The 25,488-nt window shown below is 38.2% G+C and overlaps 6 protein-coding genes across 9 annotated transcripts; 3 read left to right on the top strand and 3 right to left on the bottom strand.

The window, feature by feature from the left end:
- Nucleotides 1-90: 90 nt before the first annotated feature.
- Nucleotides 91-2,669, bottom strand: LOC106646742 (CXXC-type zinc finger protein 1). The gene is made up of 6 exons (XM_014362865.3): nt 2,439-2,669; nt 2,083-2,204; nt 1,921-2,011; nt 1,611-1,849; nt 941-1,514; nt 91-822 (listed from the first exon to the last, which is right to left on the bottom strand). The coding sequence occupies exons 1-6, from the start codon at nt 2,463-2,465 to the stop codon at nt 304-306; spliced, it is 1,572 nt and encodes a 523-aa protein (XP_014218351.2). The 5' UTR covers nt 2,466-2,669; the 3' UTR covers nt 91-303.
- A 2,071-nt stretch (nt 2,670-4,740) lies between these two features.
- Nucleotides 4,741-7,017, top strand: LOC106639009 (alpha-tocopherol transfer protein-like). The gene is made up of 4 exons (XM_014352474.2): nt 4,741-4,815; nt 4,922-5,130; nt 6,322-6,685; nt 6,757-7,017. Exons 1-4 carry the CDS (start codon nt 4,741-4,743, stop codon nt 7,015-7,017), a joined length of 909 nt encoding a protein of 302 aa, XP_014207960.2.
- Nucleotides 7,018-7,590: 573 nt separating this feature from the next.
- On the top strand, nt 7,591-9,342 carry LOC106647229 (alpha-tocopherol transfer protein-like). Its single transcript, XM_014363537.2, has 3 exons — nt 7,591-8,052; nt 8,325-8,688; nt 8,774-9,342. The coding sequence occupies exons 1-3, from the start codon at nt 7,769-7,771 to the stop codon at nt 9,029-9,031; spliced, it is 906 nt and encodes a 301-aa protein (XP_014219023.1). The 5' UTR covers nt 7,591-7,768; the 3' UTR covers nt 9,032-9,342.
- A 33-nt stretch (nt 9,343-9,375) lies between these two features.
- Nucleotides 9,376-11,141, top strand: LOC106647245 (Cuticular protein 57A). Its single transcript, XM_014363562.2, has 4 exons — nt 9,376-9,797; nt 10,209-10,392; nt 10,491-10,711; nt 10,785-11,141. The coding sequence occupies exons 1-4, from the start codon at nt 9,783-9,785 to the stop codon at nt 10,947-10,949; spliced, it is 585 nt and encodes a 194-aa protein (XP_014219048.2). The 5' UTR covers nt 9,376-9,782; the 3' UTR covers nt 10,950-11,141.
- Snap29 (Synaptosomal-associated protein 29kDa) lies at nt 11,135-13,248 on the bottom strand. The gene is made up of 3 exons (XM_014363543.2): nt 13,022-13,248; nt 12,371-12,656; nt 11,135-12,178 (listed from the first exon to the last, which is right to left on the bottom strand). Exons 2-3 carry the CDS (start codon nt 12,647-12,649, stop codon nt 11,633-11,635), a joined length of 825 nt encoding a protein of 274 aa, XP_014219029.2. The 5' UTR covers nt 12,650-12,656; nt 13,022-13,248; the 3' UTR covers nt 11,135-11,632.
- Nucleotides 13,249-13,777: 529 nt separating this feature from the next.
- On the bottom strand, nt 13,778-24,019 carry LOC106647199 (citrate synthase, mitochondrial). 4 transcript variants are annotated; one of them, XM_014363517.3, is made up of 9 exons: nt 24,001-24,019; nt 22,404-22,699; nt 20,960-21,172; nt 19,931-20,281; nt 17,141-17,355; nt 16,295-16,427; nt 15,621-15,818; nt 14,768-14,869; nt 13,778-14,690 (listed from the first exon to the last, which is right to left on the bottom strand). In XM_014363517.3, exons 2-9 carry the CDS (start codon nt 22,524-22,526, stop codon nt 14,481-14,483), a joined length of 1,545 nt encoding a protein of 514 aa, XP_014219003.2. In that variant the 5' UTR covers nt 22,527-22,699; nt 24,001-24,019; the 3' UTR covers nt 13,778-14,480. The 4 variants fall into 4 exon arrangements, with proteins under 4 accessions (XP_014219003.2, XP_014218986.2, XP_014218977.2 ...); XM_014363500.2 differs by lacking the exon at nt 24,001-24,019 and adding an exon at nt 23,667-23,682; XM_014363491.2 differs by lacking the exon at nt 24,001-24,019 and adding an exon at nt 23,404-23,655.
- Between the last annotated feature and the right edge of the window lie 1,469 nt (nt 24,020-25,488).

The following is a 25,488-nucleotide window of genomic DNA, read 5'->3' as shown; positions in this document are numbered from 1 at the left end:
GCAAGTCACTTTTTGTTTCATTTTTCGTTTTTATTAATAAATTTTATAAACAAAAGATACATTTAATTCAAATGTTTATCACGCGCCATGTGCAGGTTGTATGATAATTAATGTTTTTATAATGCTAATAAAATTTAACATCACAAATATTTAGAATGTAAGAAATTTTAATGATGGATTGTAAATGTACATACATGAAAATAAGAAATTAAGTTTACTTATCTGATTAAACTTTGAAGAAGAAAAAATTAAATAAAACCATTCAACTAAACTTGATGCTTGACCGACATTGTAAATTCAACCTCATAACTGTCCTTTATTTTGTTCCAATTGCAACTGCATACTGTATCTTTGAAGCTCTTCCTCCATTTGCTTGATTCGTTCTATATTTTGTTCTTGGCTAATTTGCTCCATGATTTCATGGTTATACGTTGAATGTAGCAATAAAGCAAGCACACCAGCTCTAGCAGCCATATTTGTTCTTATTTGTCTTTCCTGCTCGACTAGTTCGTCAACTTTTATCCACTGCCTCACACGCTCCATATCAATTTCCGCTCTGCTTAGCTTTTCCCAAACATAGTGTTTCACACAGCTCTTTTTAGGAGCCCTGCAAAATTCACCAGTCGCATCAAAGACGTTTGTTACAAGTGGGCAGCCACAAACTTCTGTGTCGCTGATTTTCGGATCTTTACAGTGTTCTGGACAGAGAACTCGCAATCTTTTACAATACGTGTGATTGATTGGGTTGAAATAATCACAAAACATGACCTGGCCCTCGATTCGGGTTTTGAATATGGACCCAAATGACGCTTGAGACTCGTACTGAAAGAAAATACGTTTGTTAATAAACTTGGGTTACATGTTTAATAATAGTGTGAGATGGAGAAGATAAAAAGTAAATTGATAAAATGTTCGAAGTTAAAAAAAAATGCTAAATTACCTTATTGAAACACTTTTCCATATGCTTGATTGCAGTTTTGGAACTAATTTCATGGCCGCAAGTAATACAGTACATGCTCATCTCATTATCGTCGTTATCGTCAACTTCAGCCTTAGACTCTACAGCAGCATGCTTAGCACGTTCTACAATCTTATCCAGCTCGGAATGTCTCTTATCCAACTCCTGGAGAATTCTCTTTACATCCTGTTGCTGCCTTCTAACGTTATCCAAAGCTATTTTGTTATTTTGCTCAGCGATACAAGGCGTAAGTGCCCACTCTTGCAGTCTCTGAGGGAGCACTTGATAAATTCTACTGGTAGCTAATTTTATGCCACACTCTTCCGAGCAGTATTTGCTTCCAGGTCTAGACTGTTTGGTGCATGACGGCCCATAACAGTGCCTCGGAGGTTCAAGATAGTCTAGTCTCTCACTAGAGTCTCCTCTTCTTTTTTTGTTCAACTTTGTGTTGCGATTTAAACTTTTGGAAGGTTTAAGCGGATCTCCAAGTACTCTACATGTTCTCAGATCGCATCTTAATTTCAAACGAACTGATGGACCATGCTTCTTAAGATGCCTGTAAACACCAATGTTTAAATCACTGATTTTTTTGGATTTTATGTTTTAAACGTTTATGATTACATATTTTTGTAACACAGTTTAAAAATGTTACCTGCAAGCATCACATCTTCCACAATTATCCGTTCTCACACAGCCAGAGCAATCTCCGCATTTTTTTGGCGACTTTTTAGTACCCGATAGATCCCAATGACTGTCATAATCATACTTGAAAGACTTTTCTTTTTCCTTGTTTTTTTTGTGTTTCCTGTCCTCCTGATCAGTTTTTTCTGTTCTCTCGGTTTTTTTAACTTTATATCTGGTTACTAAAGTGGGATCCTCTTCTCTACATCTCTAGGAAAAAAAATTACATAGGTACATCAAAATTATTTAATCCAATGACTTTATCCAAAAAAATATCTTACAACACAGAAGAACTGTTTGATGTGTTTGGCTTCTTTTTCCGTGATATTTATACAATCACCATGGTACCACTCCTCGCAAGCATCACAGCCACTAGTAAACAAATGTAACTAAATAAAAGTAATTTCATTACACATCAAGCGATTTTAAAGTAAAAAAGTTACATCATAAACCGCGAGCTGTCAGAGCTTCGGCAGATACAGTATGCCTGTCCATCTTGTTTTAATAGAGTTGCTATTTTACTCTTCCTCTCTGGCAACATGAACTGCTTTGCAATCTCCTCTTTCTAAAAAAAAAAAAAAGAAAAAAAAAATGTTTTGTAAACAGTTGTAGTTGAACAATTTGTTTTGTAACGAATGCGATGCGATCATTATAGCAGAAACGAAACATAACCAAAACTTCTTCACAGCTTTGGGTAGTAAATAAGTTTAAATTATATTTTTTGCGTGTATTCAAAGTGTTGAGAGGCAAAAAATTAGTTATTTGAAGTGTAAGATTACTGATAACTGCAATAAATTACCGATAATCCATGACTCTTGTCACTCATTTCCAGCAGTTCCCGAAACAACAACAGTCGTCTTAGTTATAAGTAAATTATAATAATATATGGATATTACTTCTTGTATTTTTTTATGGACATCACAACTGTAGATAGTGCCTTTTCTCTTTTTTCCTACAGTTCTATAGCTATGATAGTATTGTTATTAATGATTTTATTGGTCTTTAATGTATAACTGCGTAAGTTACACAGCCAGTATTACTGTACTGAAAAAAATCAAGCAGCCATATATATACTTATACGGACGTTTTTTGCTTCAGGTCACGAGGTCACGAAGAAAATTACAACTCAGAGTTTGCAATTTAAAATGACATCGAGAAATCTGAGTTGAACTTTTTTTCGTCCGGACTGTCGAATACAGCCCATATTTTCGGCGGATGAAAAAAAGCACAACTCAGATTTCTCCACGTCATTTTAAAGGGCGATATCTGGGTTGTGCTTTTCTTCGTCAACGAAAATACAAAAACGTCAGTAGGGTCTATGAGCGACGAGAAAAATCGTACGCTAGATGGCGCTGATTCCCAGTTAACTGACTATAGTAATAATATTAATATATAATTGTGGACTGGCTGTACGTATTTATGCCAAAAAATAACTTAAAAAATAATTGATGCGAGACCCCTCCTTAACATATTTCACCAGTATAAATTTATACTTGTTTGTTAAACAATAATTCACAGTTTTTTTCACATTATTGTGTACTATGACCTCAAATAGGTATACGAACACTGATATACAGTTGAACAAAAGGCAACGACATATGTATTGATGCGGCTTAAATAAATAACTTGTATAGGCTATAAACAAATGAGTAACAGTGCAGTCTACAGGTGTGATGATTACTATACGAGGGAAAAAGTCATGTCAAGTCAGTCCGAGCTACTTATGGAGGCCAAGCTTGATGTTAACTATGCAAACTCAAACAAAAGACGTTTTTTCACTTATTTTTTTTTACTTTTAATTTGTTTCTTACCTAACAAACTGAGTTATTAAGCAAAGGTGCATTCGTACTAGCTGATGCATAACAAATAATATTTTAAGACTCACACACACACACGACACAGAGTCGAAAAATGTTTCGGCAAAAAGTTGTTGATCTCGATGAAATATATTATTGTACTGTGAATTTTTTTTCTTTATAGTCAAATAATTTGTTACAAAACGCGATATTTTTTCCTTGATCTCGACAAGGTTGAAAATGCAATTAATACGACCTCGTAATAGTATAAAAATCATATATATATTATTATTTTTTTTTTTTCATTCTTTGAGTGAAAATTTGTGATGACACATTGCCAAAATTGAAGGCAGCACCAAACTCGTACGCAGCTAATTACATGCTATACTTTTTCTTAAAGTCTATTCTGTACGAGTACCATTTTTAAAACAACAGGCATGTACTGTTGAAAAATAATTTAGAATTAAAAAAAGAAAATTTTTTTAATTTATTGTACGAATAATATATATAAAAACGAATTGTCGTTCGAGCTATTCGATGCTCCTAACGGCTAAATTATCATTATCGATTATCTTGATTTTTATCATTATATCGTCAGTATCATTGTTAATTATAGATGGGGCAATAAGAAATACATACATCCACCACCACCTGAAGCAGTTGCAACACTAAAAAGATTTAAATAAACCGTATATACCACACATGGTACATATGTACTTATAATATGTTATCTCGTAGACATGTACTCTATTATTATTCATATGTATAAAAAATTAATCGATTACATTCACCAAAATTATCGTATAGTACTTTCTAAGTGTATATACCTAGAAGTACAAGTCCGAAAGGCGATAGGAATTTAATCTTTATTAACTTTTTTTTATAATATATTTCTTCATACGCGCGTTTTTATCATATCAACTTTGTGTAACATTTTTCGGCCAACTTTGTATGAAAAAACTACTGTTAATTTTTTTGTTATCTCTCCTTGAACACACCCATACATCACAGTACACCCGCACATGTACACACCGTTAAAAATTAATCTCATATACAATAAAACGCCAAGTTCAATCAGTATAGTTTTATCGCCCGCTGGTTTTTCTATCCGTTCCTTTGTAAAACAAACGCAAGTGCAGAAGTCGCGTTTTTCTTTTTTACTACGGTCAATACTTTTAAATTTTATTGGAGCAAAAGTTATTCTGGAATATGTACGTGTAAATAAGTTATAAAAATTTACACTCATTCAAACGATTTTCGGATTGTTGTTACGAAAATTTTGAGGGTTGAAAATTATAAGAAAATATGGATAAATTGAAACTGGTGCCCTTCGAGGAAGAGTTGAAAAAAAATTCAGAATTACGGGAAGATCACATACAGGTAAAACAATATCTTATATCGTAGGAGTAAAAAAAAAAAAAAAAGGAAGCTTCAAAAATATGTTGGAATGAAGAGCACTTGATTAGTATTCACCCTAATATTTCAGGTACTGAGAGAATGGCACAAAAAGCAGCCGCACCTGCCACCCATCACAGACAGCGAACTGGCCTTGTTCCTCCACAGCAATGAATACCACATTGACCCAACAAAGAGCACGATTGAACATTTTTATACTTCGAGAACATACTTGACCGAAGTTTTCTCAGGCAGGGACATTGAAAAAGACGATAACTTGAAGCAGATAAAAAATACAGTGTAAGTTCATTTCATACAACAGTCATTAAAAAAAATAACAGAAAACGAAACAATGCGGTGAATTTCGGCAAAAATTTAGGCAAAAATCGAGCCCCAGTTTTTCCTTCTATACTGTGGGAATTTTACCCTTTTTATGCTTTTTTTCTCGTTTTTTTTTTTTTCAGGTGACGATGTAAGTACGTTTTTTTTTTTCGAGAAAGTTTTAATTTTATAATATTTTAAATATCATTGATACATTAATAACTCGATCTAAATATTTTAAACAGCAACATTTTCAGCGCTTTAGTTTGTAACATTTCAGTGCTTTTTTTATCTTTTATAAACGTAGTTAGAAAATAATATTTGAATACCTGTGGCTCGAGCAGTTCAAGGCACGATATAACTTGAGCTTTTTCGACTCAAAATTGTTGGATTTTGATAACAAAGTAAATAATTTTTAGCAACAGACGAGATGTTCTAATTTTCGACCATAACCAACTATGTACACTACAGATTAAAAAAAAAAAAAAAATCACTACTGGACAAGTTACAGAGATTATCGTGCATTTATGCTTCGCTTCGTACTTTGCCATTTACGGATAAGATAAATTATCGCATCAAGTTAGTGTACATGTACATCACCCAAAGCTATATTCATATCTGCCAATTTATTAATATACGTATGCAATGTAGTATTTGTAATACAATTACAAAAAACTTGGTGTTAATTAACGCATTAAATTTTGAAACGTTCCAATTTTTATATATATATATTATAAAGCCCGCCTGATGATTGTGCATTAAGTGATTGTAATATTTGGTGTAAAACATTATTCTATACGAAAACTAAATTATTTCACGTCTAAATTATTTCAAACAAGTACTTTTAATAACTAAATGAAGCATATTACTTTGTAAATAAATTAAACCATGAGATGGAAACAACATGGCATTTTTTAACGCTCTACAACCGAATATTTCTTAATGTACTTGAGAAAGATAAAAAAAAATATCTCCGGATTATCTAACGTGCAACATTTTATCGACAATATACAATTCCTTGCAACAAAGTTCTAACGTATAATGGGGTCAACTGGTCGAACGCTCGGACGCTCGAATTGGGTCATCTCCGGTTTAAAAAATACACCCCACGTAAATATGACCACTGATTTTTTAACGCAATATTACATGAAAAAAAAAAAAATTCAACAGATTGTGCTTCCCGCTGCCCCAGTTGTCTCCCGACGGCTACGGCATCATCTACGGCGCGCTACAGGACTTTGATCCCTCGCACTACAACTACACCAGAGCCGTGAAACTCCTCTCCATGACCTTGGACCTGTACATGTACCAACGCGGCACGATGAAGGGCCTCGTGATCATATTCGACCTCAAGGGCGTGGCACTCGGACACGCCAATCAGATAAACCTCGGCACGTTCAAGCGGTTCAACGAATACGTCCAGGCCGCCCTGCCGGTCAGGTTCAAGGGGATGCACCTCATCAACTCCAACAGCGCCATGGACGTCATAATGAGCATGGCCAAGCCTTTCGTCAAAAAGGAAGTGCTCGACATGGTAATTACCACGAGTTTCTGTACATTTTACCTCCATCTAACTTTTTGGCTACATGTGTATTATCTCCGCAGATGCACTTGCACCCCAAGCCCGAGACCTTGGAGAATTTCAACATCAGCCTGGACCTGCTGCCGAACGAGTGCGGGGGCAAGGCTGGAGCGCAAAAGGACCTATTTGCCAAGGAGTTGAAGAAACTGGAAGAGCACCGCGAATGGTTCCTGCACGAAGAGAAAAATCAACGGGTCGACGAGGCCAAGCGCGCGAACGGACCGGAGCGCCTTACCGATCGTTCGAGTCTCAAGGGTAGTTTCAAGAAACTCGAGCTCGACTGAAACGCCTCTCTGACAACAATTGTTTTCCCTTTTTTTTCCCTCTGCTTGCAATGAGTATATCATTAAACGATTATGCGCACACAACGACTGCCCCAATTTGTTAACCGATCCATTCTCATCAACAGAATATCAACTCGAAATGGATATTTTATTTGTTTCGAGTACTACAGTACAATTACAGTATGATGTATAATCTGTCAGCATGTTCGTGTTGAAAGATAGAAAAAGAAAAAAAAAAAAATCGGTCACAAGGCCTTGCCTGAAACCATGTATTAGGGGAAATAAGAGCCGAAGCGGTGCATGTAATTAACCGGCACCCTAAGGCACCCGAAATCTATTGCAAAAGTCTCGTTTGCTGTTTCATACAATGTGGAGAGAGAGAAAAATAATATTTATCCTTAGTCACCGCTTGACACGGGCAAACATCGTTTCGACGCGTCATCAGGAACAAAAGACGCCTTCCGCAAATCATGGCTGTTATTACCGATCTCTCTAACGTATTTCACCGCGACGCGGATGCGTACGAGGCATATTACAACGTAACGTTAGGCGGCGCGTTTGCGTGACCTGCAAAGGTAATAACAGTCACGCACATCAGTACTTAATCATTAAACGATCATCGTCAAGTCTACGTGCACACCAGCTCTACCGGTCACATCCAACTAGTTGTTCCGTCGCGTGTGTCGGGCAGTGCGATCACGTCGAGTCGCGGTATTAGCGGAAAAAAAAAAAAAATCATTTTTAGTTGATCATGTCGGCTTCGCTTTTCGTTCCCTACGAGGAGGAGTTGAAAAAAAACCCCGAACTCAAGGAGTCGGACGTCCAAGCACTGAGGGATTGGTGCGCCAAACAGCCGCACCTGCCGAACATCACCGACACCGAGCTGGCCTTGTTCCTCCACAGCAACTATTACCGACTCGAGCCGACGAAAAGCACCATCGATGCCTTTTACACGGTTCGCACCCACGTGCCCGAGTTCTTTGCCAATCGAGACCCGCTCAGCGTCAAGGAGTTGCGCCAGGCTTTCAATGTCTCGTAAGTGTCGATCGGTTGCTTGCATTGTCTTGCTTTCATCGTGTTACACAGATAACGACCGATTCGGCAATTACCGATATATTTTGTCGCGGTCAGAAAAATGTTGAGCATAAAATACGAGTGGCCTTTTTGCTGCTGTGTACATACTAAGTTAACAACAAATTAGGCCACTCGTAGAAATGATGATCGTCACATATACAATATAACATGTACGCAAGTATGTACGAGACAAAGAGAAGGAAAAGCATAAATCCCAATGTAATGGATTGCAGAACCGTGATGCCGTTCGAGAGGACGACAAAGGAGGGCTACTCGGTGATATTCGCGAAGCTGATAGACTTTGATCCGTCCAAGTACGTGTACAACGACAACATGAAGTTTTTCAGTATGAGCATAGATCTGTGGATGTACAGCCACGGGACCATCAAGGGCCACATAATACTCGTCGACACGAGTAACGTGGCCTTCGGTCACGCGGCACGCATCAATCCACTGGGCCTGAAAAAGTTTCTCTACTATCTCCAAGAGGCATTGCCCGTCAGGCTCAAGGGCCTCCACTTTATGAACACCAACGCTGCCATGGACGTCATCCTCAACATGATGAAGCCCTTCATGAAGAAGGAACTTACGGAAATGGTGGATAACACTATACCTCCTCTATCTCCTTTTTTATTTGAATATTTAAGATAAAGACGAAAAACGAGAGCTTTTTTTGGTATAGTTACATCTGCACTCGTCGTTGGAGAGCCTCGACAAATTCATACCGATCGAGTTTCTTCCGAACGAGTTGGGCGGCAAAGCTGGGCCGCTGATGGATTTGCACAGAGCGCAGGTGAAGAGGATCGAGGAGCATCGGGATTGGTTCGTCGAGGAGGAGTCCCAGGCGAGGGTCGACGAGAGCAAAAGGCCCGGCAAGGGTAAAAACGCTACCGATCTTTTTGGGGTCGAGGGTAGCTTCAAGAAACTCGACATTGATTGATTTGTCTCTGTTTTGTTTTTAATTATTGTTTCGGACATTGTTACGTTTATTCCTTTGTATACGCGGTGTTATTTTGAAATGTATCGGAAACCGATTTTTGGCTCTTGTATTTTTTGGATTACGAAATTAAATGATGCTTTGAAATAAAGTGATTTGGAAAAGTCAGAGGAAAAAGCTGTACTTTGCACATACTTGATTTTTATTGTTTTCTTTAAAAAAAAAAAATGCACTCCACTTTTTGCACAACGTACATTACATTTATTTATCGTTACACGCAGGCTATAGAGAGTTCCTTCTATGTCTTATAGATTTTTCTTCACCGAACCATTTCGTCGATGAACAGTTGTTTGTCCCAAATTTCCTTGAACCCATTGATAGTCACACAAAATACATTCACGCAAAATAATCGCAAAACAATCAATTATACTCTCTAAGGAGAAAAACCCCGTTTGTTTTTGTTCTTTTGTAAATGTGGACACGCCTCTCGAGGCAAAGGAATTATAGTATTTAAAAAATCAAGCAAGAAACTCATAAATATTAAACCGTCGTTGTTGAGCGTGTTGTCATCGAGCGCACCTTCGGACCCAAACCACTTTCACCAGCAACGTGCGGCGCTCTGTCACGAAAAACACTTCTCTCTCCTCGGCTTCTTCAGTGTATACAAGCAGGGGCCTCTTGCTGGAGGTAGATTATAATACATCCACGCGTGCGAAACTCTCGATTTAACGGTGCAACGATAAATGTTTCAACAATGATGGTCTACATGGTAAGTACAAGTATCAGTTTTTTAGTGATTAACAATAATATGTTTTACAGTGCTTTTTTAACGCCATAGTAGAGATACGGAAATTGTGTCAATCGGTTTGGAAGAAAAAAAAAAGCGCGCAGGTAGGGTAGATGTACACAGGCACACAATCGCTGCCTGAAAAGTGAAAGCAAATGGAGAATTCAGCGATTATGTATTATTATGTGCCTACGATCGAGGACTTTTTTTTTTATCTCCTCAAAAACCTCGATTGATTTTGATTCGGCGATACTTGTAACGTTACAAATGAAAAAATTAATAAAAGAAAAAGATGAGAATCGGTAGAAATGGAAAGAATTGAAAAACTTAGTGCAAGCCCCCCCCCCCCACGTTTGTTACTCTTTCGAAGACTAAAAGTTCTCTTGCACGCAGATTTTTCTAGTTGGCCTAGCGAGCGTGTGCGGGGCTGCCGACGAGCTTTTACCACCTGCAGTGAATGACGTTACGACCCAAGGGCCACCGAACCCCTACAGCTTCCAGTACAAGGCCGGCCGTTACCCCGGGCACGTCGACCGCGTCCAGAGTGAGATCGGCGACGGCACTGGCCGCGTCAGAGGTAAAACAACTATCGCCGAGCGTTGATTTGCTATTTATTTATAGTTAACTCGCAATGGGTCGAGCTGTTGATTGAAACACGAAATTTGTGGCCAACAGGATCGTACTCGTTCATCGATCCGAAATTGAAGGTGCGAACCGTTGAGTACACGGCGGACGAGAACGGGTTCCACCCGGCCTTGATAAACTACGATGACGTGCTGAATTACCAGCCGAAGGACTCCGAGGCCGTGAGGCGAGCTAAGGAGCGGCACAGTGTGCTCTATCAAAAAATCGCCGCCTCGAGGTCCCAAGGTGCTCCAGTCGCGGAGTTGCCCAAGGTACGGGGAAATCGGTATGGCCGGGTCGTCTCGGGTGATCATGATTTACCCTGGACTATGAATTTGTTGGCAGGACTCGGCGAGCGTGGCCAGAGCCAAGGACCGGCACAACAGCTTGTACCGGAAAATCGCGGCCGAGCACGCGGCCATAGCGAGCGAGCGCGAGGCACAGAGACGAGCTTTCGAGGCGACTTCGGTGGCTAATGAAGTCAGCGAGCCGGAGGCGTACCTTCATTGACGTGTTGCTTGCTTCATCGTTGAACAATGTTTCTGCTGTTTTTTCTCTTCTTTTCATCGTTACCGATTGAAAAAAGTGACGAGAGTTCTTACTGTGCCAAGTTTACTTTATTCTTTTTGGTCTCGAAAGTATATAAATTGCCTTTTTATTATAAGATATGCATTGTAAATTCGTTGAATCGTATGTTTGTTTTGTTTTTTCCGGTATAGCAGATGACAAATTTGAATACTACAGATATTTTTCGTTGCTACGACATCTACATATTTTAGCAGAGTTCTTAGAACGGAATTTTTTTTTTTTCTTTTCTTATGAATACACCATTACAAACAATCATAACATTCATAAAAATCTTCTTAATTTAGTATAGGAAACCGAAAGCAACGACTTATTTTATGTACACATTTTTAATAATTTAACTAGAATCGTGTGAGAAACAATTACTTCTTATAATTGTATATTATTAAATATTTTTGATCAAAGAGTTTAATTGTTTTTAAAACCATACCTCCGGTTAACTCGTTAAAAACTAAAAAGTATATTTCACGTTACCTAATTCCTTACAGATTAAAACTGTCCAACACAAGCACGTAACTGATAACTCATGCCACAACGTTGATACATTTCTCTTGTGAGAAAAATAAAACGAGTTTTTAATCAACACTGCCGGATATGTGGGATTACGATTACTTTTTCAACAAGTTTCTTATGTCTTTGTTCTGCCTCTGGATAGTGATATCGGCTCTCTCAGCTTTGTCGGTGATATTGTCGATCAGATCGTTTTGTGTATTAATCTCCTCTGACAAGCCAATAGCCAGATTCTTCAAAGTAGCGATCGAGCCGCTCATTTCATCTAAATTCTGTTCCAGCACAGCAGCCGCATTTCTCAAGTGAGTTTGTTGGAAGTTATCCATCTCCTCTTCTTCTGTTAGGCCACGTACACGCAGAGAAGGATGTTCAGAGCTGCGTCTCGTACTTTGGGCAGAACTGTTTAATCTTTCAGCCAATATACTTTCCGAGGTCGGAGACAGCGGGGACGTCGGACTCCTCAACCCGGAAGCGCTCGAGCCATTAGGTAATTCCATCGACTTGCTGCCACTGAAGTAATTTTTTAGACCGCCAAAGACACTCTTTATACCTTGAATGTGTTTTTGGCTGAAGCGCAGCGTGCTGTTTATGTCGTCGAGACGTCGATCGGTTCGTTCCAGTTGCTCTCGCTGTTTTATCAGTTCCTGCACAAAAATTATTTTTCAAAACTATTATTTTTCACTTTCAAAATTTGTATGAAAAATCCGAGTAATATTTATTTAAAGTGCATTATTACAAGTGAATTGTACTCGAACTGAATTTCTTTGACCTTGCATGCAGAACACATCTGTTTAACTTATCTTGTATAGATAAAAACTCTGGCAAATAACAAATACCTCAGCAGTAGCAATGCCAATGTGTTCCGTGTCCAACAAAGTTTTCAAAGAACGTTCCGAGGATTGAATGGTTCTTTCTTCAATCATTTTCCGCCTTTCAATGAGTTCCTGCTGTTTCCTCTGCAATTCATCATTGTAGTTTTGATAATGATTGCCGACTCCATAGTTGGATGATGTTGGATACCTTGGTGGTGCACTTCTTAGAAAGGTTTCGTCATCCACATCATCCTCCAAAGAGAAGAACGGGGTCTTTGGGTCCCGCAGATAATTATTAGCCATTATAGATCTAAAAAGTAAACAAGACAAAGAAATGAAATGATTGTCGGATGACACACTATTACGTTTAACAAAGAGTATAGTAAAAGGCAGACGTAAACCGTGCGTATGATCTACACATCTGGATTAAATGAAAAGCTAGGTTTGTTTGAGTATACTTTATAAAGTACCAAAAGAACGATAGATCTTTGTCATAGCATACATTGTTTTCATTCCTTGAAGCACAAACAAGTATCAATTTCATGCTAATGTTAAACAACCCCCAAAACCCTCGATAGTAACACTGGAACGACAAAGTGCAACAAATTCTCTTGATTGGCTGAGTTGAGTAAAACACAATGTGCCCTTTATTGATATGAAAATTGTTTGACTCACCCAAGATAAAATCGTTCATTAACGCTGGATGCTGCAAGTGCACGACAGCTTTGCGACACTATACGTTTCACTGCACAACTATTTCGCAAATGACTGTGCACCAAAAGTAATAAACATCAAACGTTGAAAAACAGCTGTAGGAAAGTCTTGTAAAAAGTTGAAAACCAACTTATTCATGTAGCGATCGAACAAGTTTCTCCCTTTGACGTATATATAACGCAATAATATTAGGCGTCAGCGTCAGACTGACTCACTCACATCAACAGAGGCAGACGACGAAACGGAAACAACACATGTTTTCGATACATCGAGACATATTTATATCGATGCTATCGTTAAAAATCGATATCAACCGCGTTTCGATACTTCAAATACAATCGATTCTTTGACACTCAGTTCTTTTTTTGCGCGCAACTAAACAATTTTTTTTTTCTATTCAATAATCAATACTTACGTACCTTGGCTGTTACGGAGTATTGTCGAGAATGTTAGATGTACGGGTAATATAATGATATCTTACCACGAACGTAATTCCTGTAGGCTAATTCAGAAGAATGAAAAAAATAAATGATACAGACATTTAATCGGTAAAACAGATTTATTGTATATTATATAAATCCAAGGAAAATTTCATTATCATTTCACAGATTTGTTACGAGTCAACAGCATTTTGAATAATTTCCACAAATATATGGAGCTTTTAATGAAACGGGCGATCAAATCGTTACATCATTGAAAAAAATGTATAATGCCCAAGCTATTAATGTTCTGTCATTTTAAAAGATTATATAAATTAAACTTTGGTTGTCTGTTGGTCTACATCTACATTGTACAATATACTATAATTTAAGAATTGTACAACTATATACATCATCATGGTTTCCCCTGAAGAGTTGAAAGTAAAATATTAGAATTACAAAGATACCTACATACATCATATATTTTTTTAACGAAAACTCTTTTTTTTTCCCCTAGCTTTTTCATTTCAGTGATACAAGGAGGTGAACGAGGGTAGTTGCTACATAGGTGGTGATACTTTATTCGAAGTATCCCAGCATAAATTACTTTTATTTTTACACATGAGCAATTTACAACCATCGCCTCCTGTACCTATATACAGTTAAGGTGTATATATTTTTTTAAACTATTTTATCGAAATAATTTTTTTTTTTTTTAGTATTATTATTAATACATATTTCACAGCACGGCAAAGTGAATGTGATACCCTCAGTGAAAACCGTTGCTCAGAGCACCAGCTCACCACTGTCTCATCCTCACGCGTTGTTTGAACAAAAATTATCTCGTTCGACTCGATACATCGGTATATTACAATAAATTACATTGTTTTTACGCGCCCAATGAGTTTGTTTGCCAACAAAAAACACCTTGGCAGGTAATTAGCTCTCTTTTTCTGTACTTTTTTTTTTTTTTTTTCTTCTTTTTTTTGTGAAAATACTGTTTATTTCGTCTTGAAGTGCTTTCCAGGTTTGCCTCGTCGTCCCTTGTGATCGCCACCCAAATCCGTGAAATAGCTTACGGTGCACTTGGCGCGGGGCCGTTCGACGGGTGCGTTAAGTGCCGTCGTCCAAATCATCGAGGCAACGATGCCCAGTGCCCGCGACATACACAGCAGCAATTGGTTGTAGTTCATGTCTCGCAAGCCGTAAAACTGGGGCGAAAAAAATGTTGGTCATCGTTATCGAGTGCCATTTGGGTTATTTGTTTGCGAGGGATAATAACATTTACCTGAAAGAGCGGAGCAGCTATGGCGTTTTGCTCCGCGACCATCGACTGGTTCCTAGCTTCTTTTATTTGCTTCGTGTAGACTTTCGATATTTGCTGCGACAGCTGTTGACAATAATTATAATACCGAGTATTTATCAAAATAATGGTTTAAAACGTCCTTAATTGGAAGTACAAGCATAAATACATTTTGTCAGTCTTGAAACATTATATTAAGATTTTGTTTTTTTTGTTTTTCAGTTTGATGCTTATAAGGTTGCTTCTGGATGATTTATTTAAATCTAAGTTTCATTACAATTTAATTAGGAATTAAAATTCATTTTTTTTTTCTTCATCAAAACACGATTAATTAAATGGAGTAATAAATGTTATTAAACCGAATAAGTGAAGTTAAAAACAAAAGTGAATTTAATTATTAAATTTAATAACAATCAATTATTATTTTATTAAAATTTTTATTGAAAAAAAAAGTTAAATTGAAAATTAAATTTTAATCCTAACTGTTTGATCGAGAAATTTAATATTCAATGACCTCGAGTACACCGGAATAACGATTAATCGATAATTTATGACCATCTCTATTTGGCTGAATACTTTTTTTCGAAACAACCAATGCCATACACGTGGACAGCGCAAAAGCATTTTTGAAGCTGTGACAGGATCTGCATGAATGTTTTCCTTCAAAAATTGTTCGTTTAGATGGAGCTGGTGGAATATTTGATTAAAAATAAATTTGGCTTTCTCTTAAACGCGTGTACTTTGCAATGGATCGAGCATGCAAATTTCAGCCGTAAAAAATGTACCCTTTCGAAAAATTCGGAGGGAGGAAAAAGAAATGGTAGTCAGCAGTGAATACCTTGATTTCCGGGTCATTTGGCACGTTGCTCCTAACGAACTCCTGTAAGACCTTGTAACGGGTGTCTTCGAATTGGGAGCTCTTGTGCCCCGTAAACTCGAATCTCTTATCCACGAGGATTTTCACGAAATTTCGCAAAATCTCGTTCTTTGGCTCACGACCAACGGCGTTTTGAAATTGCACCAGAAAATCCATGTACTGAAATGAAAAAAAAAAAAAAAAAAAAAAAAAAAAAAAAAAAAAAAAGATCAAGAGAAGATCGTTACATTGACGAATTTCCACGTGTACTTTGCTACATTCCAAGTAAATGGAATGGGTGAAAAATGAATTTCCAATAGCACAACTGCGTCGTACGTTAATTTGTAAGCCCGAAATTATTTGACAACCAGAAATAAAGCAAAAATTTATCACACCCCGCACAAGTAGGGCGTTTCTCGACGCGCAACAAATGAGCCGCTATTTTGTCCATACCCTTACATACATTCGCAAACCAACGAGGAAGGGTGTACCGTAGTTACCACCGTTGGATGCAACGGTCATTGTTTATAGCTCTAATTTTAAGCCGCAAATCGGTAACATGTGCACACACATGTATACACAAACAGTGTAACAAAGAGCATGTACGAGGTGCGCGTAGGCATGTAGAATGATCTGCTTATATTATATAGGAGTACCTGACAAAGAGTGCCGCTGGTGGGCTCGTTGGCGTAGGCGAGAACACCCGCGGCCAAAGCTCTGCTGGCGTCGTACTGGCTCGTCCCCATGATTTGCGCCACGTGAGCTCCCGGTATTCCACCCTCGTCGTCACTGTCGCACAAATAATTGAATATATGTATAGGTACGCATACATATGTATGCATGTACAGGTATGAGTATATATACATACGCGTGTACGTACACCCAGTATGTGTATGTACTTATGTATATGTATGTAGGTGTATGCATCGCCGAGACGCCTCGAATGAATAAACATGGGCATAGAATTGTGCCCGTACGTGCTGAATTGGGGCGTAGGGAAAACGTATAATTTGTTTCGGGTATTGTGTTGATGCTTCTACGTGCGGTGATGTTGGCACGAATTTTAGAAAAATAATTTTTTTTTGTTTTCCTAAACTTGTTATAATTGGGTGATAGTATTCGTATCTGTCAAGAATTACGTTTGTGTTTTTATTTTTCAAAAGCTTTGATGTTTCGAGATTTGGTTTGAATTGATATTCAAAGCCTTTCATCCAAATATGAAGCATACGTAGAAACACAAAACAGGGCTCAAATCAATCGAAAACTTCAGAAAGGGTCTACAGTTGGTTTTAGATTTTGCTGGCATGGAGCAACATCTTGTCTTGGACCGAATTATTCAACATGAAGTTTGCTCACTTTATGAAAAAAAAAAAAAAAAAAAAAAAAACCTGTGAGTTGTATCTCTCTGTTGTTCATGGTTCCACGCAATCGTAAAATGTACTTGTACGTAAAATTTTTTCTGGAAAAAGAAAAAAGGGCAGCATCATCGGCACGAAACTTACGCATTGACGGAGACGTAGAGCCGCAAAAAGTCCCCGAGGCCCTGCCTCTGGGCCTCGGAGAAGCTATCGTCGACATTGTGCAGACAGTCGAGGAAAAAGTCGATCCAGTCGGCCTTCTCCAGCACCAAGCTGGACCTGCGCGTCTCGGTGGCACTGACCAGCGCGACGATGGCCGGCAACGAGGCCAGCAGTTCCATACTGTCCTCGTAAATGTGCTGCGAACCGGAGAGAAACAGACCCGCATAAAGTACCCGTGCACATACGTATACAACCTACGGATGGGCGACGCTGGATCGGTGATCAATTAGAGGCGATGGTAACGCGAGAGAGGGCCAATTTCCACCCACACGCTCGCAACGCCAGCTTCATCCACACCCCCTGCGAGTAGAGGAGGAGCTGGTGTGGTAGAATCAAAGTCGGAAATTACACGGGCAGACGAACAACGACCTTCCCTCGGTGCCTTTCGACGTAGCCTGCGCTTGTAATACACATGTGCATCATATCTTACGCACGTGTCTATTCATTGGTCTGATCACTCTCGTTTATCACCGACCCTTTGACCAATCGTTAAAATCGGACGCCTCATTTTTTTCCCCTTTTTTTTTTTTTTTTTTTTTTTTTTTTTGTATCTAGAGTTGTTTTTTTATTTTCAACATGATTTACCAACGAGGTGTACTGATTAAAAAAAAAAAAGAATCTTTACTTGAATAATTGCACAATGTACAAGGGCTGCTTTGAAAACTGGATGCTACAAAAAATTGCACCCACGAGAAACTCTTGCTAAAATCACTCGGCTACACGGTGCACTTGATAAACGACGATTATTAAATACGCGATTTAACTTGTGCATGAGATAACATAGCGTATACAGTCCGAGTAGAAGATAAATCGCCACCAATCGCTTGGCTTGGCTTGACGTACAACTTGTGCGCACACAAGAAGCACCGCACGAACAATTGATAAAAGGCCACACGCGAAAAGGATCAGGTCGAAGCCTCAATTTGTCATGCCGGCGAAAAAAAAAAAAAAAAAAAAAAAAAGTTAATGCAGTTTTCGGTTGTTTCACGCTATAGCTTCCGTAGCACGCGAGTGCACACGAATACCGTTGATACAGGGCGCGAGGGGGAGTAAGGCAATATTGTGTTTGCCCGATTTTTTTTTTTTACACGACCCCTGTACGCTTCCCAACCCGTTCGGTGCAGATACTGGGTACGAGGCGTTTCATGGTAATGACGTTCCATCCGTATTCAGGACACAATACCCTTCGCTCGCGTGCACGTATGCGCCCTCGCGCTATATAATTTCTTGCAAGTGCGTCGCTACGTATTTACATGGAATATCGAGCCTTTCGATAATCAAGACCAGCCGTCCCCATCCATTGGGTATTCCGGACGAAACCGAGAGTTTCCCGATAGAGTTATATCATCATTACTATCTTTTGCGTTTACGTATGCAGATGTAACACTCGGACGGTTTATCGGGGGCGTTATACAAAGGCTCGAGGGGCTCGCTCGTTTTCATTACGCCACGTCCCGGTAATTCCTTTTAAAATGAGCCTCTGAGAGCGCAAATTTTTCAAAGGCCGGGAGGATGAATTTTCTCGCTGATTTTACGTGATTATAACGTTCGAAGTGATCGATATAAAGAGAGAGGGAATGCGATTACGAAAGTGTGTGGTTAAGTCCCGAGTGTACGTTTTTTTTTTTTTTTTTTTTTTTTTTTCATGCTGATGACACGAGTACTTATTTAAAACAAAAAAACAAAAAAGAGAAAAAAGCAATTAGCGAGAAAATAAATTGATGAGTTTTCAACTTTGGCACAGGAGCTATCGTTTGCCACGTTTCTCAATTTTTTACGTTGCAAACTAATGAATTGAATATTGATCAGTACAGGGTTCGTCCCGATGAATTTATTTTCCGGCTGTATATGCTGTTGGGGCTAAAAGGTACGGTGATCAAAGTATAGTAAATAGCGCGTGAACGAGCGTAGAAGTGAGGTTTACATCGATTACTAACATTTTTCGCTTCTGTACACGTCAGTTTGACGCTGAAAATAAATTTTAATGTATCATGGCACCGATACACTTTATTAAAAACACGCGTCCCATTTAATTTCGTTATAATTGGCATAACTGCGCATGGCGTTGGTATTTATTTAAACAATTTATTGCCATGCATGCTATCAATGAGGCTTCTGAAACTTGTTACATACTGTGAGCAGCTGTTAAAATAATTATAGCCTTTTTTTTTATTATTTAACGGTAAAAAAAAAAAAAATATCAATATTCGCTTATTATTTACGAGATTTTTCGTCCATCGCAGTAAAAATAATGTTGCGTAAAAAAAAAAAAAAAAGAAAAAAGATTACGTTACATTAACATCAGAACACTTGTTGTTGGTGCTAAATTCTTTGTCATTCGAAAAAATGGTCTGCAACATATTTATCTTCTTTTTAATCGAACGAGTCACTTTATCACACGTGGCGTGGCACGAATCGCGCCGACATTCTATTTTTCACACCTACTTTCAACTCCCCGAGCACACAAGGGGTATACACGCGAGACCACTGTCGAGCAACACCCACCCGCAGCCACCCCGCGTGCCACTTGAAAGACCAAACATGGTACACGTGCGATCTGCTGCTGCCATCAATCATATTTCAAAAACCATCTCTCTTCTTCCTCCTACCCTCCCTTTAGCTCATCACCCCGATAAAAACGCAAGGAAAAAATAAATAAATAAAAGGCAGAGGCAGGAAAATATAAGGAGAAAAAAAAAAGAAAAGACCGACCTCCCAGTACGAGTAGCTCATGACGCCGTCCTTGATGGCCTTTTTGATGTGGTTGTCGGCGTCAAGGGCCGTGAGGGCGATGGCCAGCCGACCAACCGGAGACACGTTGTTGGGCAGTGCTTTCAATACGCCCCCGACGACGCCGCCAAGTTCACCCGACGACTCGGACCACCACCAGTCCTTGCGCCTGGCTCTACGTTCCGTCCAGTCGGCCGTCAGTGCCTCGGCTTGCTCGTGCGTGGGCACGTCCCCGGTCAGGAGTAGCCAGAACACGGCCTCGGGACTCGGCGAGTTGCCCTTCCGGGGCAGGAGATTGTAGAGCTCGGGCAACGACAGCCCGCGGTACTTTATCTGCAAGGGGTCGGTCGGTTTTAGCTGATCAAGTAGATTAGGGCCGGGTTAGACGCGGACGCGGGGACTATCAGTAGAACGAGTCAGCGTATGATCAGACGGATCTGAGAAACTAAGCTTGGGAAGCGGGGGGAAAACGTCAGACGTTAACGCGTGAACAACACTATTTTGTGTATCTATCTGCATATTTTTTGCAGTTTAGAAATCTATAGACGTACTAGTCAATGTTATATATATTTTTTTTTTTTTTTTTTTTTTTTTTACATGTCTCGGGTCTTAAGCTCGTCGCAACAGATGTCAATCCTATGAGAACAATTGGAAAATTGAGCAGGAGTGAATTTATTAAATTAAATATAACACCCTAGTCAAATTTCATTCACAGGTTTTAAATCGATAATGCCTTGGGTAGTCATCATGGGATGAAAATAACATATTATGGTACTCTTTGTTGTTTTGATAGGCTTAATTCGTATGGTTTAAAGTAAAAAATATTGTTGAAGAATATCTACTGGCGGAGATCACCACAAATCAACGTGATCGAAACACTCGTGTGTAAGTGTAGTGTGAACTCGTCAATGATATAGCATTTTCAACACCTCCACGTAATAAAAAAAAAAAAAAAAAAAAAAAAAAAAAAGCGATCGAGTGGCAAAAAGTAAAGCACCACATGACACTTACTCCAGTCTGAGGGTCGTACTCCGACGTCTCCCTGATGAGGGCGTTGACCCCATCGAGGCCGCGATATATGTCGTTGACGGTGATCTGACTGACAACGTCGAAGCCATGCACCCGATGGAACTTGCGCAGGAGGTCGTGGTGCAGGGGTATCTTCTCGCAGAGGACCTCCTTGAGATCCGTGCTCGTGCTCGGGACGCCCCGCGTCGTGCTCAGCTTTTGTGTGGCCCACGCGAGCAAGAGGAAAAAATTTGAATTTCAGATGCTTGCGGCGTGGCTAAGCTTTTGAGGATTCCAAGGGTTGGGGGCTTTTTGTGGATGGGAGTTGGTGAAGGAGCGAGAGAGAGGTCAGGAGGGGGAGCTCTTTTGTTTTGAATTCACGACGAGTTGAGAAGTTCTGGCTCGGTTGGCCGTAAATTTCAAGTTCTGTGGGTCTAAGAATAATGAGGAAAATTCCCGAGTACCAGTTTCTTTTGTTTTTACGGCACTGGTCTGTAGAATCGGTTTGGTCTTGGTCATTTTATTGCATAGGAGATCGAGGATAATTAATTGGAATTTTTGCTTCTGAAGACTAATGGTGCCGATTTTATTGTTGTTGAATACGGGGTTAGAGGAATAACTGAATGGTTTAAAATCAACGTTACCTGTATACTTGTTTGAAAAATTCATAGTTGCGTGCACAATAAATGAAGTTTTAATTGGTAAAAATGTAGATACGATATCAACTCTATGGTATCTTATTTTAAAGGCTATCGTTTTTTGTTTTAAACGAGATTTTTTCATTTAACTTGGAAACATTTTAGCTAGGAAAATAAAGTTGCTGGATTAAAATTCTTTTTTTATTAGCATATTTTAAAATTATAGAACAATTTTAATTTATTGGTATTATATTTCACTTTAATGTGAGACAGTATTATAATAAGATTAGTGCGAAAATTTTCTTTCATGTACAAGTATACGTGCAGTTTCAAGAAGTACTACATAAATGTTACAAAATTCGTACGAATTTGAAACTGATTTTAATTTTTTTGTAGCTCCAAGAGGTACATATGTAACTGACTGAAAAATGAGGTAATCGATTACTGAGAAACATAATCTATGTGAGATTTCTCTGGTTAGAAAAAGTTATCAAGACCGAAAAAAAACATAAAAAATAAGTGAAATTTCATAAATATGTAATTAATTTCTTTTTTTCAAATTGGGTAATCGCGATTTTTTAATTTATCACAAGCTCAACAAGTTACTAAATTTGATTATAGTTTTTTTCAAAACAATGTAACGATTTGCGGAATCTCTCATGTATACAAAACATAGCACAGACACACATATGCAGTCATGCAGTGTCTGCACACAAACACGGAGCATACGATATCACGGATAAGGACACTATATATACGAAGACGAAGGTAGAGAGAAAAACATAACCTCACGCTAACAGACGACTCACCTTGGGCACGATCCTCTCGAAGTCCTTGCCAAAGTCACTGGACGATGGTGCCTTGTCGATCTTTAGGAACGCGGCATTGGCCGATTTAAGCAAGTCTTGCCTGGCTTTTACGCTCCGGAACATTTTTGCTTCCTCACGCTTTGTTTATTCACATATACTGCACTCGCGTGTGTGTGTGCGTTTCGAAAGCTCGGCCTTTGCTCCACTTTGCAAGCTCTACTGTTGCTCTGCCACTGTCACTCGTGCACGGAAACGTCAGACGGATTATAATGATTTTCCGATAAATTCCATGGTCACTGAAAATTTTGCGTCACTCAGTGTTTGCCGAAATGAGGATGTACGGGCGAAAGGTTGGTGCGGAAATTTATGACTTGGAATTTGGAAACATGCGATGTAGGTTAAGACGCGATGGTAAAACAACAACAAGAGAAACAACAAAAGAGAATATATATATATGTGTGTGTGTGTGTGCGCGTGTGTGTGTGTGTACAATTATAATAAGATGGATGTAATCGAAGAGTCAAGGTTATCAGTATGTGCTTTTATCGTCTATTTATTAACTGATCACGTAATCACGTTTTTATCCAAACATATCATAATATAACTTTCTCGAAAAATCACACGTCAAACGTAATAATTTATTCTCGCAACAAAACAATGTATACTCATTCACAGTAGTCTACGTCCTAGTCTAGAACACACCACCTGTTTTTTCAACATATTTTTTTTCAATCGACGCCTCTTTCTCATATATTTTAATATTTATTGTTAATAATTCTTTCACTAACGTTACATTTTTTGCCTCATTTTGATTTCGTTTCTATTTCCCTATTGTTTTTTTTAAGTTTCCTCGTCGTCAAACTCATAAATATTATATAGTGTAAGAAAGTCACGGTAAAAAGAGTCAACTATAGCAACTGACGTATGTATACTCCATCAGTGACATATTCGATCGTTGCGTGTCTAATAATACAACATGGCACATATTCAATGGTCTCACCTTCATGTTCTCACTAGCAATGAAAAAAAAAAGAAAAAAAAACACTTTACTATCGCACCTCAAGGTCACAGATCTAATGACACATCACACTGTCTGTATGTTGGACGCGGCGATAGTTACAAACGCAAGCTTGAAACTAGATGACATCGACAAACTATTGGGTATACGTATTAAGAATATCTTTGTTTTTCTACTCGCGATTTTAAATATTCATAAACAAGAGATGAAAGCTCTGGCAACGCAAGTGTTGTGTGTACAAGTACTTATTTGACGTTCCCGTGCTTCCCGTGCAGTGTCGGAGAGAAGCCAAGTCGACTTACACACCCACACCCGTCCTCGCGAGAGGAGATGTGGTGTTTCGGGTGCGCGCGCATCGATGTGCACGCAACTTATTCGCTTGTATATACTTCACAAAGACACTGCATTTTACCAATTGCGGAAACAGCCGATGATGATAATGATTTATATAGTTATGCGCGTGTGGGATAATTTTTTGGCACTGCTCACGTGCGTGTGTATACACGTTGACTTGCTTTACTACCTACGTATTATGACGAATTTTTTTTTTTTTTTTTTTTTTTTCTACCTATGTCTTACCTTAACTTGTCGGTATCTACTGAAAATCACGTAGTCTTATCTTTTTATTTCACCGAATTTTTTTTTTTCTGATTTCAACTTTTTCCTACTACTCACACTTCTAAAACACGATCAATCTAACTTTGCACATGTGCACAACTCTGGATTTTTCTGGTTTTCTACCTTGTATTTTATTTTACGGAAAATTCGCTCTCACAAAGTCAGATGCGCATCACCACCGTTTACGTATGTATAATAGCCTCGGAGTATTACAAATTGACGGTAACAACATTGTGCATTTCGTATGTATGTAACAGTTTTATTTATTTATCATTTTCATTCTTAATTTTATTACTCGCTCATCGATAACATATGTATATATTTTTGTTTATTTTTTATTCGTACATTATGTTTTTTATATAATTACAATGGTTACTCTACGTCGTACACTTATTGTTGTTATTCTTGTTTATTTTATCATACATTTTACAAAAGACCCCAATTTTTTTTTGTTTATTGTTGTTTTTTCTTCATTGTTTTTAACTAGATTCACACTTTCACACTTAATCTCTAGAACAAGTTGGCTATTAAAAAAAAAAAAAATACTACTACGGATGGACATAAGGCACGACTGCTACAATTTTCACCAGATAACGATTATTACGTGCATCGTGATGTTACTGCTTTTTTTAATTAGTATTAATACCTTAAAATAATTATGAATGATCAAGTATTAAATATTGATATTACCGTGGAACGAATTATTTTTTTAAATTGTAAATTAACAACTTTATACATCAGTGGTCAAAAAAATAGTATCTATGTATTATTTTTAAATGTTTATAGGTCACTAGGATTTCATCAGGGACAAAAGTGAGAAATGTAAAATTTTTTATGCAATCTGATGAAACTCAAAAATATTTTTCGACCACAAAAAGAATTTAGTTATCAAAATACCTGATTAAAAAATTTTTTTTCTTAATATTTTAGAATTTATAAGTGATAATAGTTTGAATAGAACTAATTAAAAATAATACAAAAAAAAAAAAAAAAATTCAACTCAATTAAAAAAATTCGACTTAATTGAAGTTTTAGACTTGAATTACTTGTCTTTGAACATAAATTTTTAAAAACAATCCTAGCATACGTCAGGAGATCGAGCAACTCGAAACACATTTGATTTTTTTTTCCCACCACAATTTGGTTTAAAGCTCAAATAGTTATTTCATCATGGTATTACATACTCTGGCAAAAATATAAGGCACTCCTGTGGAGCAGCCGTGCTTAAGAACTATTTTCATCTAATACAAACGTGCGTGTACCAACACCCTCCTACAAGGACAATATAATTCATGTCCGGTGCGTCTCCACTTTGACTCTTTTTTTTTTTTTTTTGTCGTTAACTATTGGTTATCATTATTATTGTTTTTGTTATCATCCTATCATTCAAATTTTGAGCACTCACACAATGTCTTGTGCAATATAGCAAAATACCCAACAGATGATTTG

The sequence above is a fragment of the Copidosoma floridanum genome, unplaced genomic scaffold (genome assembly GCF_036245765.1).
Source record: "Copidosoma floridanum isolate Cflo_tuat_1 unplaced genomic scaffold, Cflo_Japanese_pri ptg000030l, whole genome shotgun sequence".
NCBI classification, from domain to species: domain Eukaryota; kingdom Metazoa; phylum Arthropoda; class Insecta; order Hymenoptera; family Encyrtidae; genus Copidosoma; species Copidosoma floridanum.
The sequence above is the reverse complement of the archived record's forward strand: the minus strand, read 5'-3'. Positions and strand labels throughout refer to the sequence as shown.

Coding starts and splice junctions, on each gene's coding strand:
- Snap29 (XM_014363543.2), bottom strand. CDS start 12,649: ATGGCTAATAATTATCTGCGGGACCCAAAGACCCCGTTCTTCTCTTTG. Junction 12,179..12,370: donor TTGGCATTGCTACTGCTGAG/GTATTTGTTATT, acceptor ATTTTTGTGCAG/GAACTGATAAAACAGCGAGA.
- LOC106647229 (XM_014363537.2), top strand. CDS start 7,769: ATGTCGGCTTCGCTTTTCGTTCCCTACGAGGAGGAGTTGAAAAAAAAC. Junction 8,053..8,324: donor CGCCAGGCTTTCAATGTCTC/GTAAGTGTCGAT, acceptor AATGGATTGCAG/AACCGTGATGCCGTTCGAGA. Junction 8,689..8,773: donor AGAAGGAACTTACGGAAATG/GTGGATAACACT, acceptor TTTTTGGTATAG/TTACATCTGCACTCGTCGTT.
- LOC106646742 (XM_014362865.3), bottom strand. CDS start 2,465: ATGAGTGACAAGAGTCATGGATTATCG. Junction 2,205..2,438: donor ACAAGAGTCATGGATTATCG/GTAATTTATTGC, acceptor TTTTTTTTTTAG/AAAGAGGAGATTGCAAAGCA. Junction 1,515..1,610: donor GGAAGATGTGATGCTTGCAG/GTAACATTTTTA, acceptor TGGTGTTTACAG/GCATCTTAAGAAGCATGGTC.
- LOC106639009 (XM_014352474.2), top strand. CDS start 4,741: ATGGATAAATTGAAACTGGTGCCCTTCGAGGAAGAGTTGAAAAAAAAT. Junction 4,816..4,921: donor TACGGGAAGATCACATACAG/GTAAAACAATAT, acceptor CTAATATTTCAG/GTACTGAGAGAATGGCACAA. Junction 6,686..6,756: donor AAAAGGAAGTGCTCGACATG/GTAATTACCACG, acceptor TTATCTCCGCAG/ATGCACTTGCACCCCAAGCC.
- LOC106647199 (XM_014363517.3), bottom strand. CDS start 22,526: ATGTTCCGGAGCGTAAAAGCCAGGCAAGACTTGCTTAAATCGGCCAAT. Junction 21,173..22,403: donor TCGAGAGGATCGTGCCCAAG/GTGAGTCGTCTG, acceptor GCCACACAAAAG/CTGAGCACGACGCGGGGCGT. Junction 16,428..17,140: donor CTCTACGTCTCCGTCAATGC/GTAAGTTTCGTG, acceptor TTTGTGCGACAG/TGACGACGAGGGTGGAATAC.
- LOC106647245 (XM_014363562.2), top strand. Junction 10,393..10,490: donor CGGCACTGGCCGCGTCAGAG/GTAAAACAACTA, acceptor TGTGGCCAACAG/GATCGTACTCGTTCATCGAT. Junction 10,712..10,784: donor CAGTCGCGGAGTTGCCCAAG/GTACGGGGAAAT, acceptor ATTTGTTGGCAG/GACTCGGCGAGCGTGGCCAG.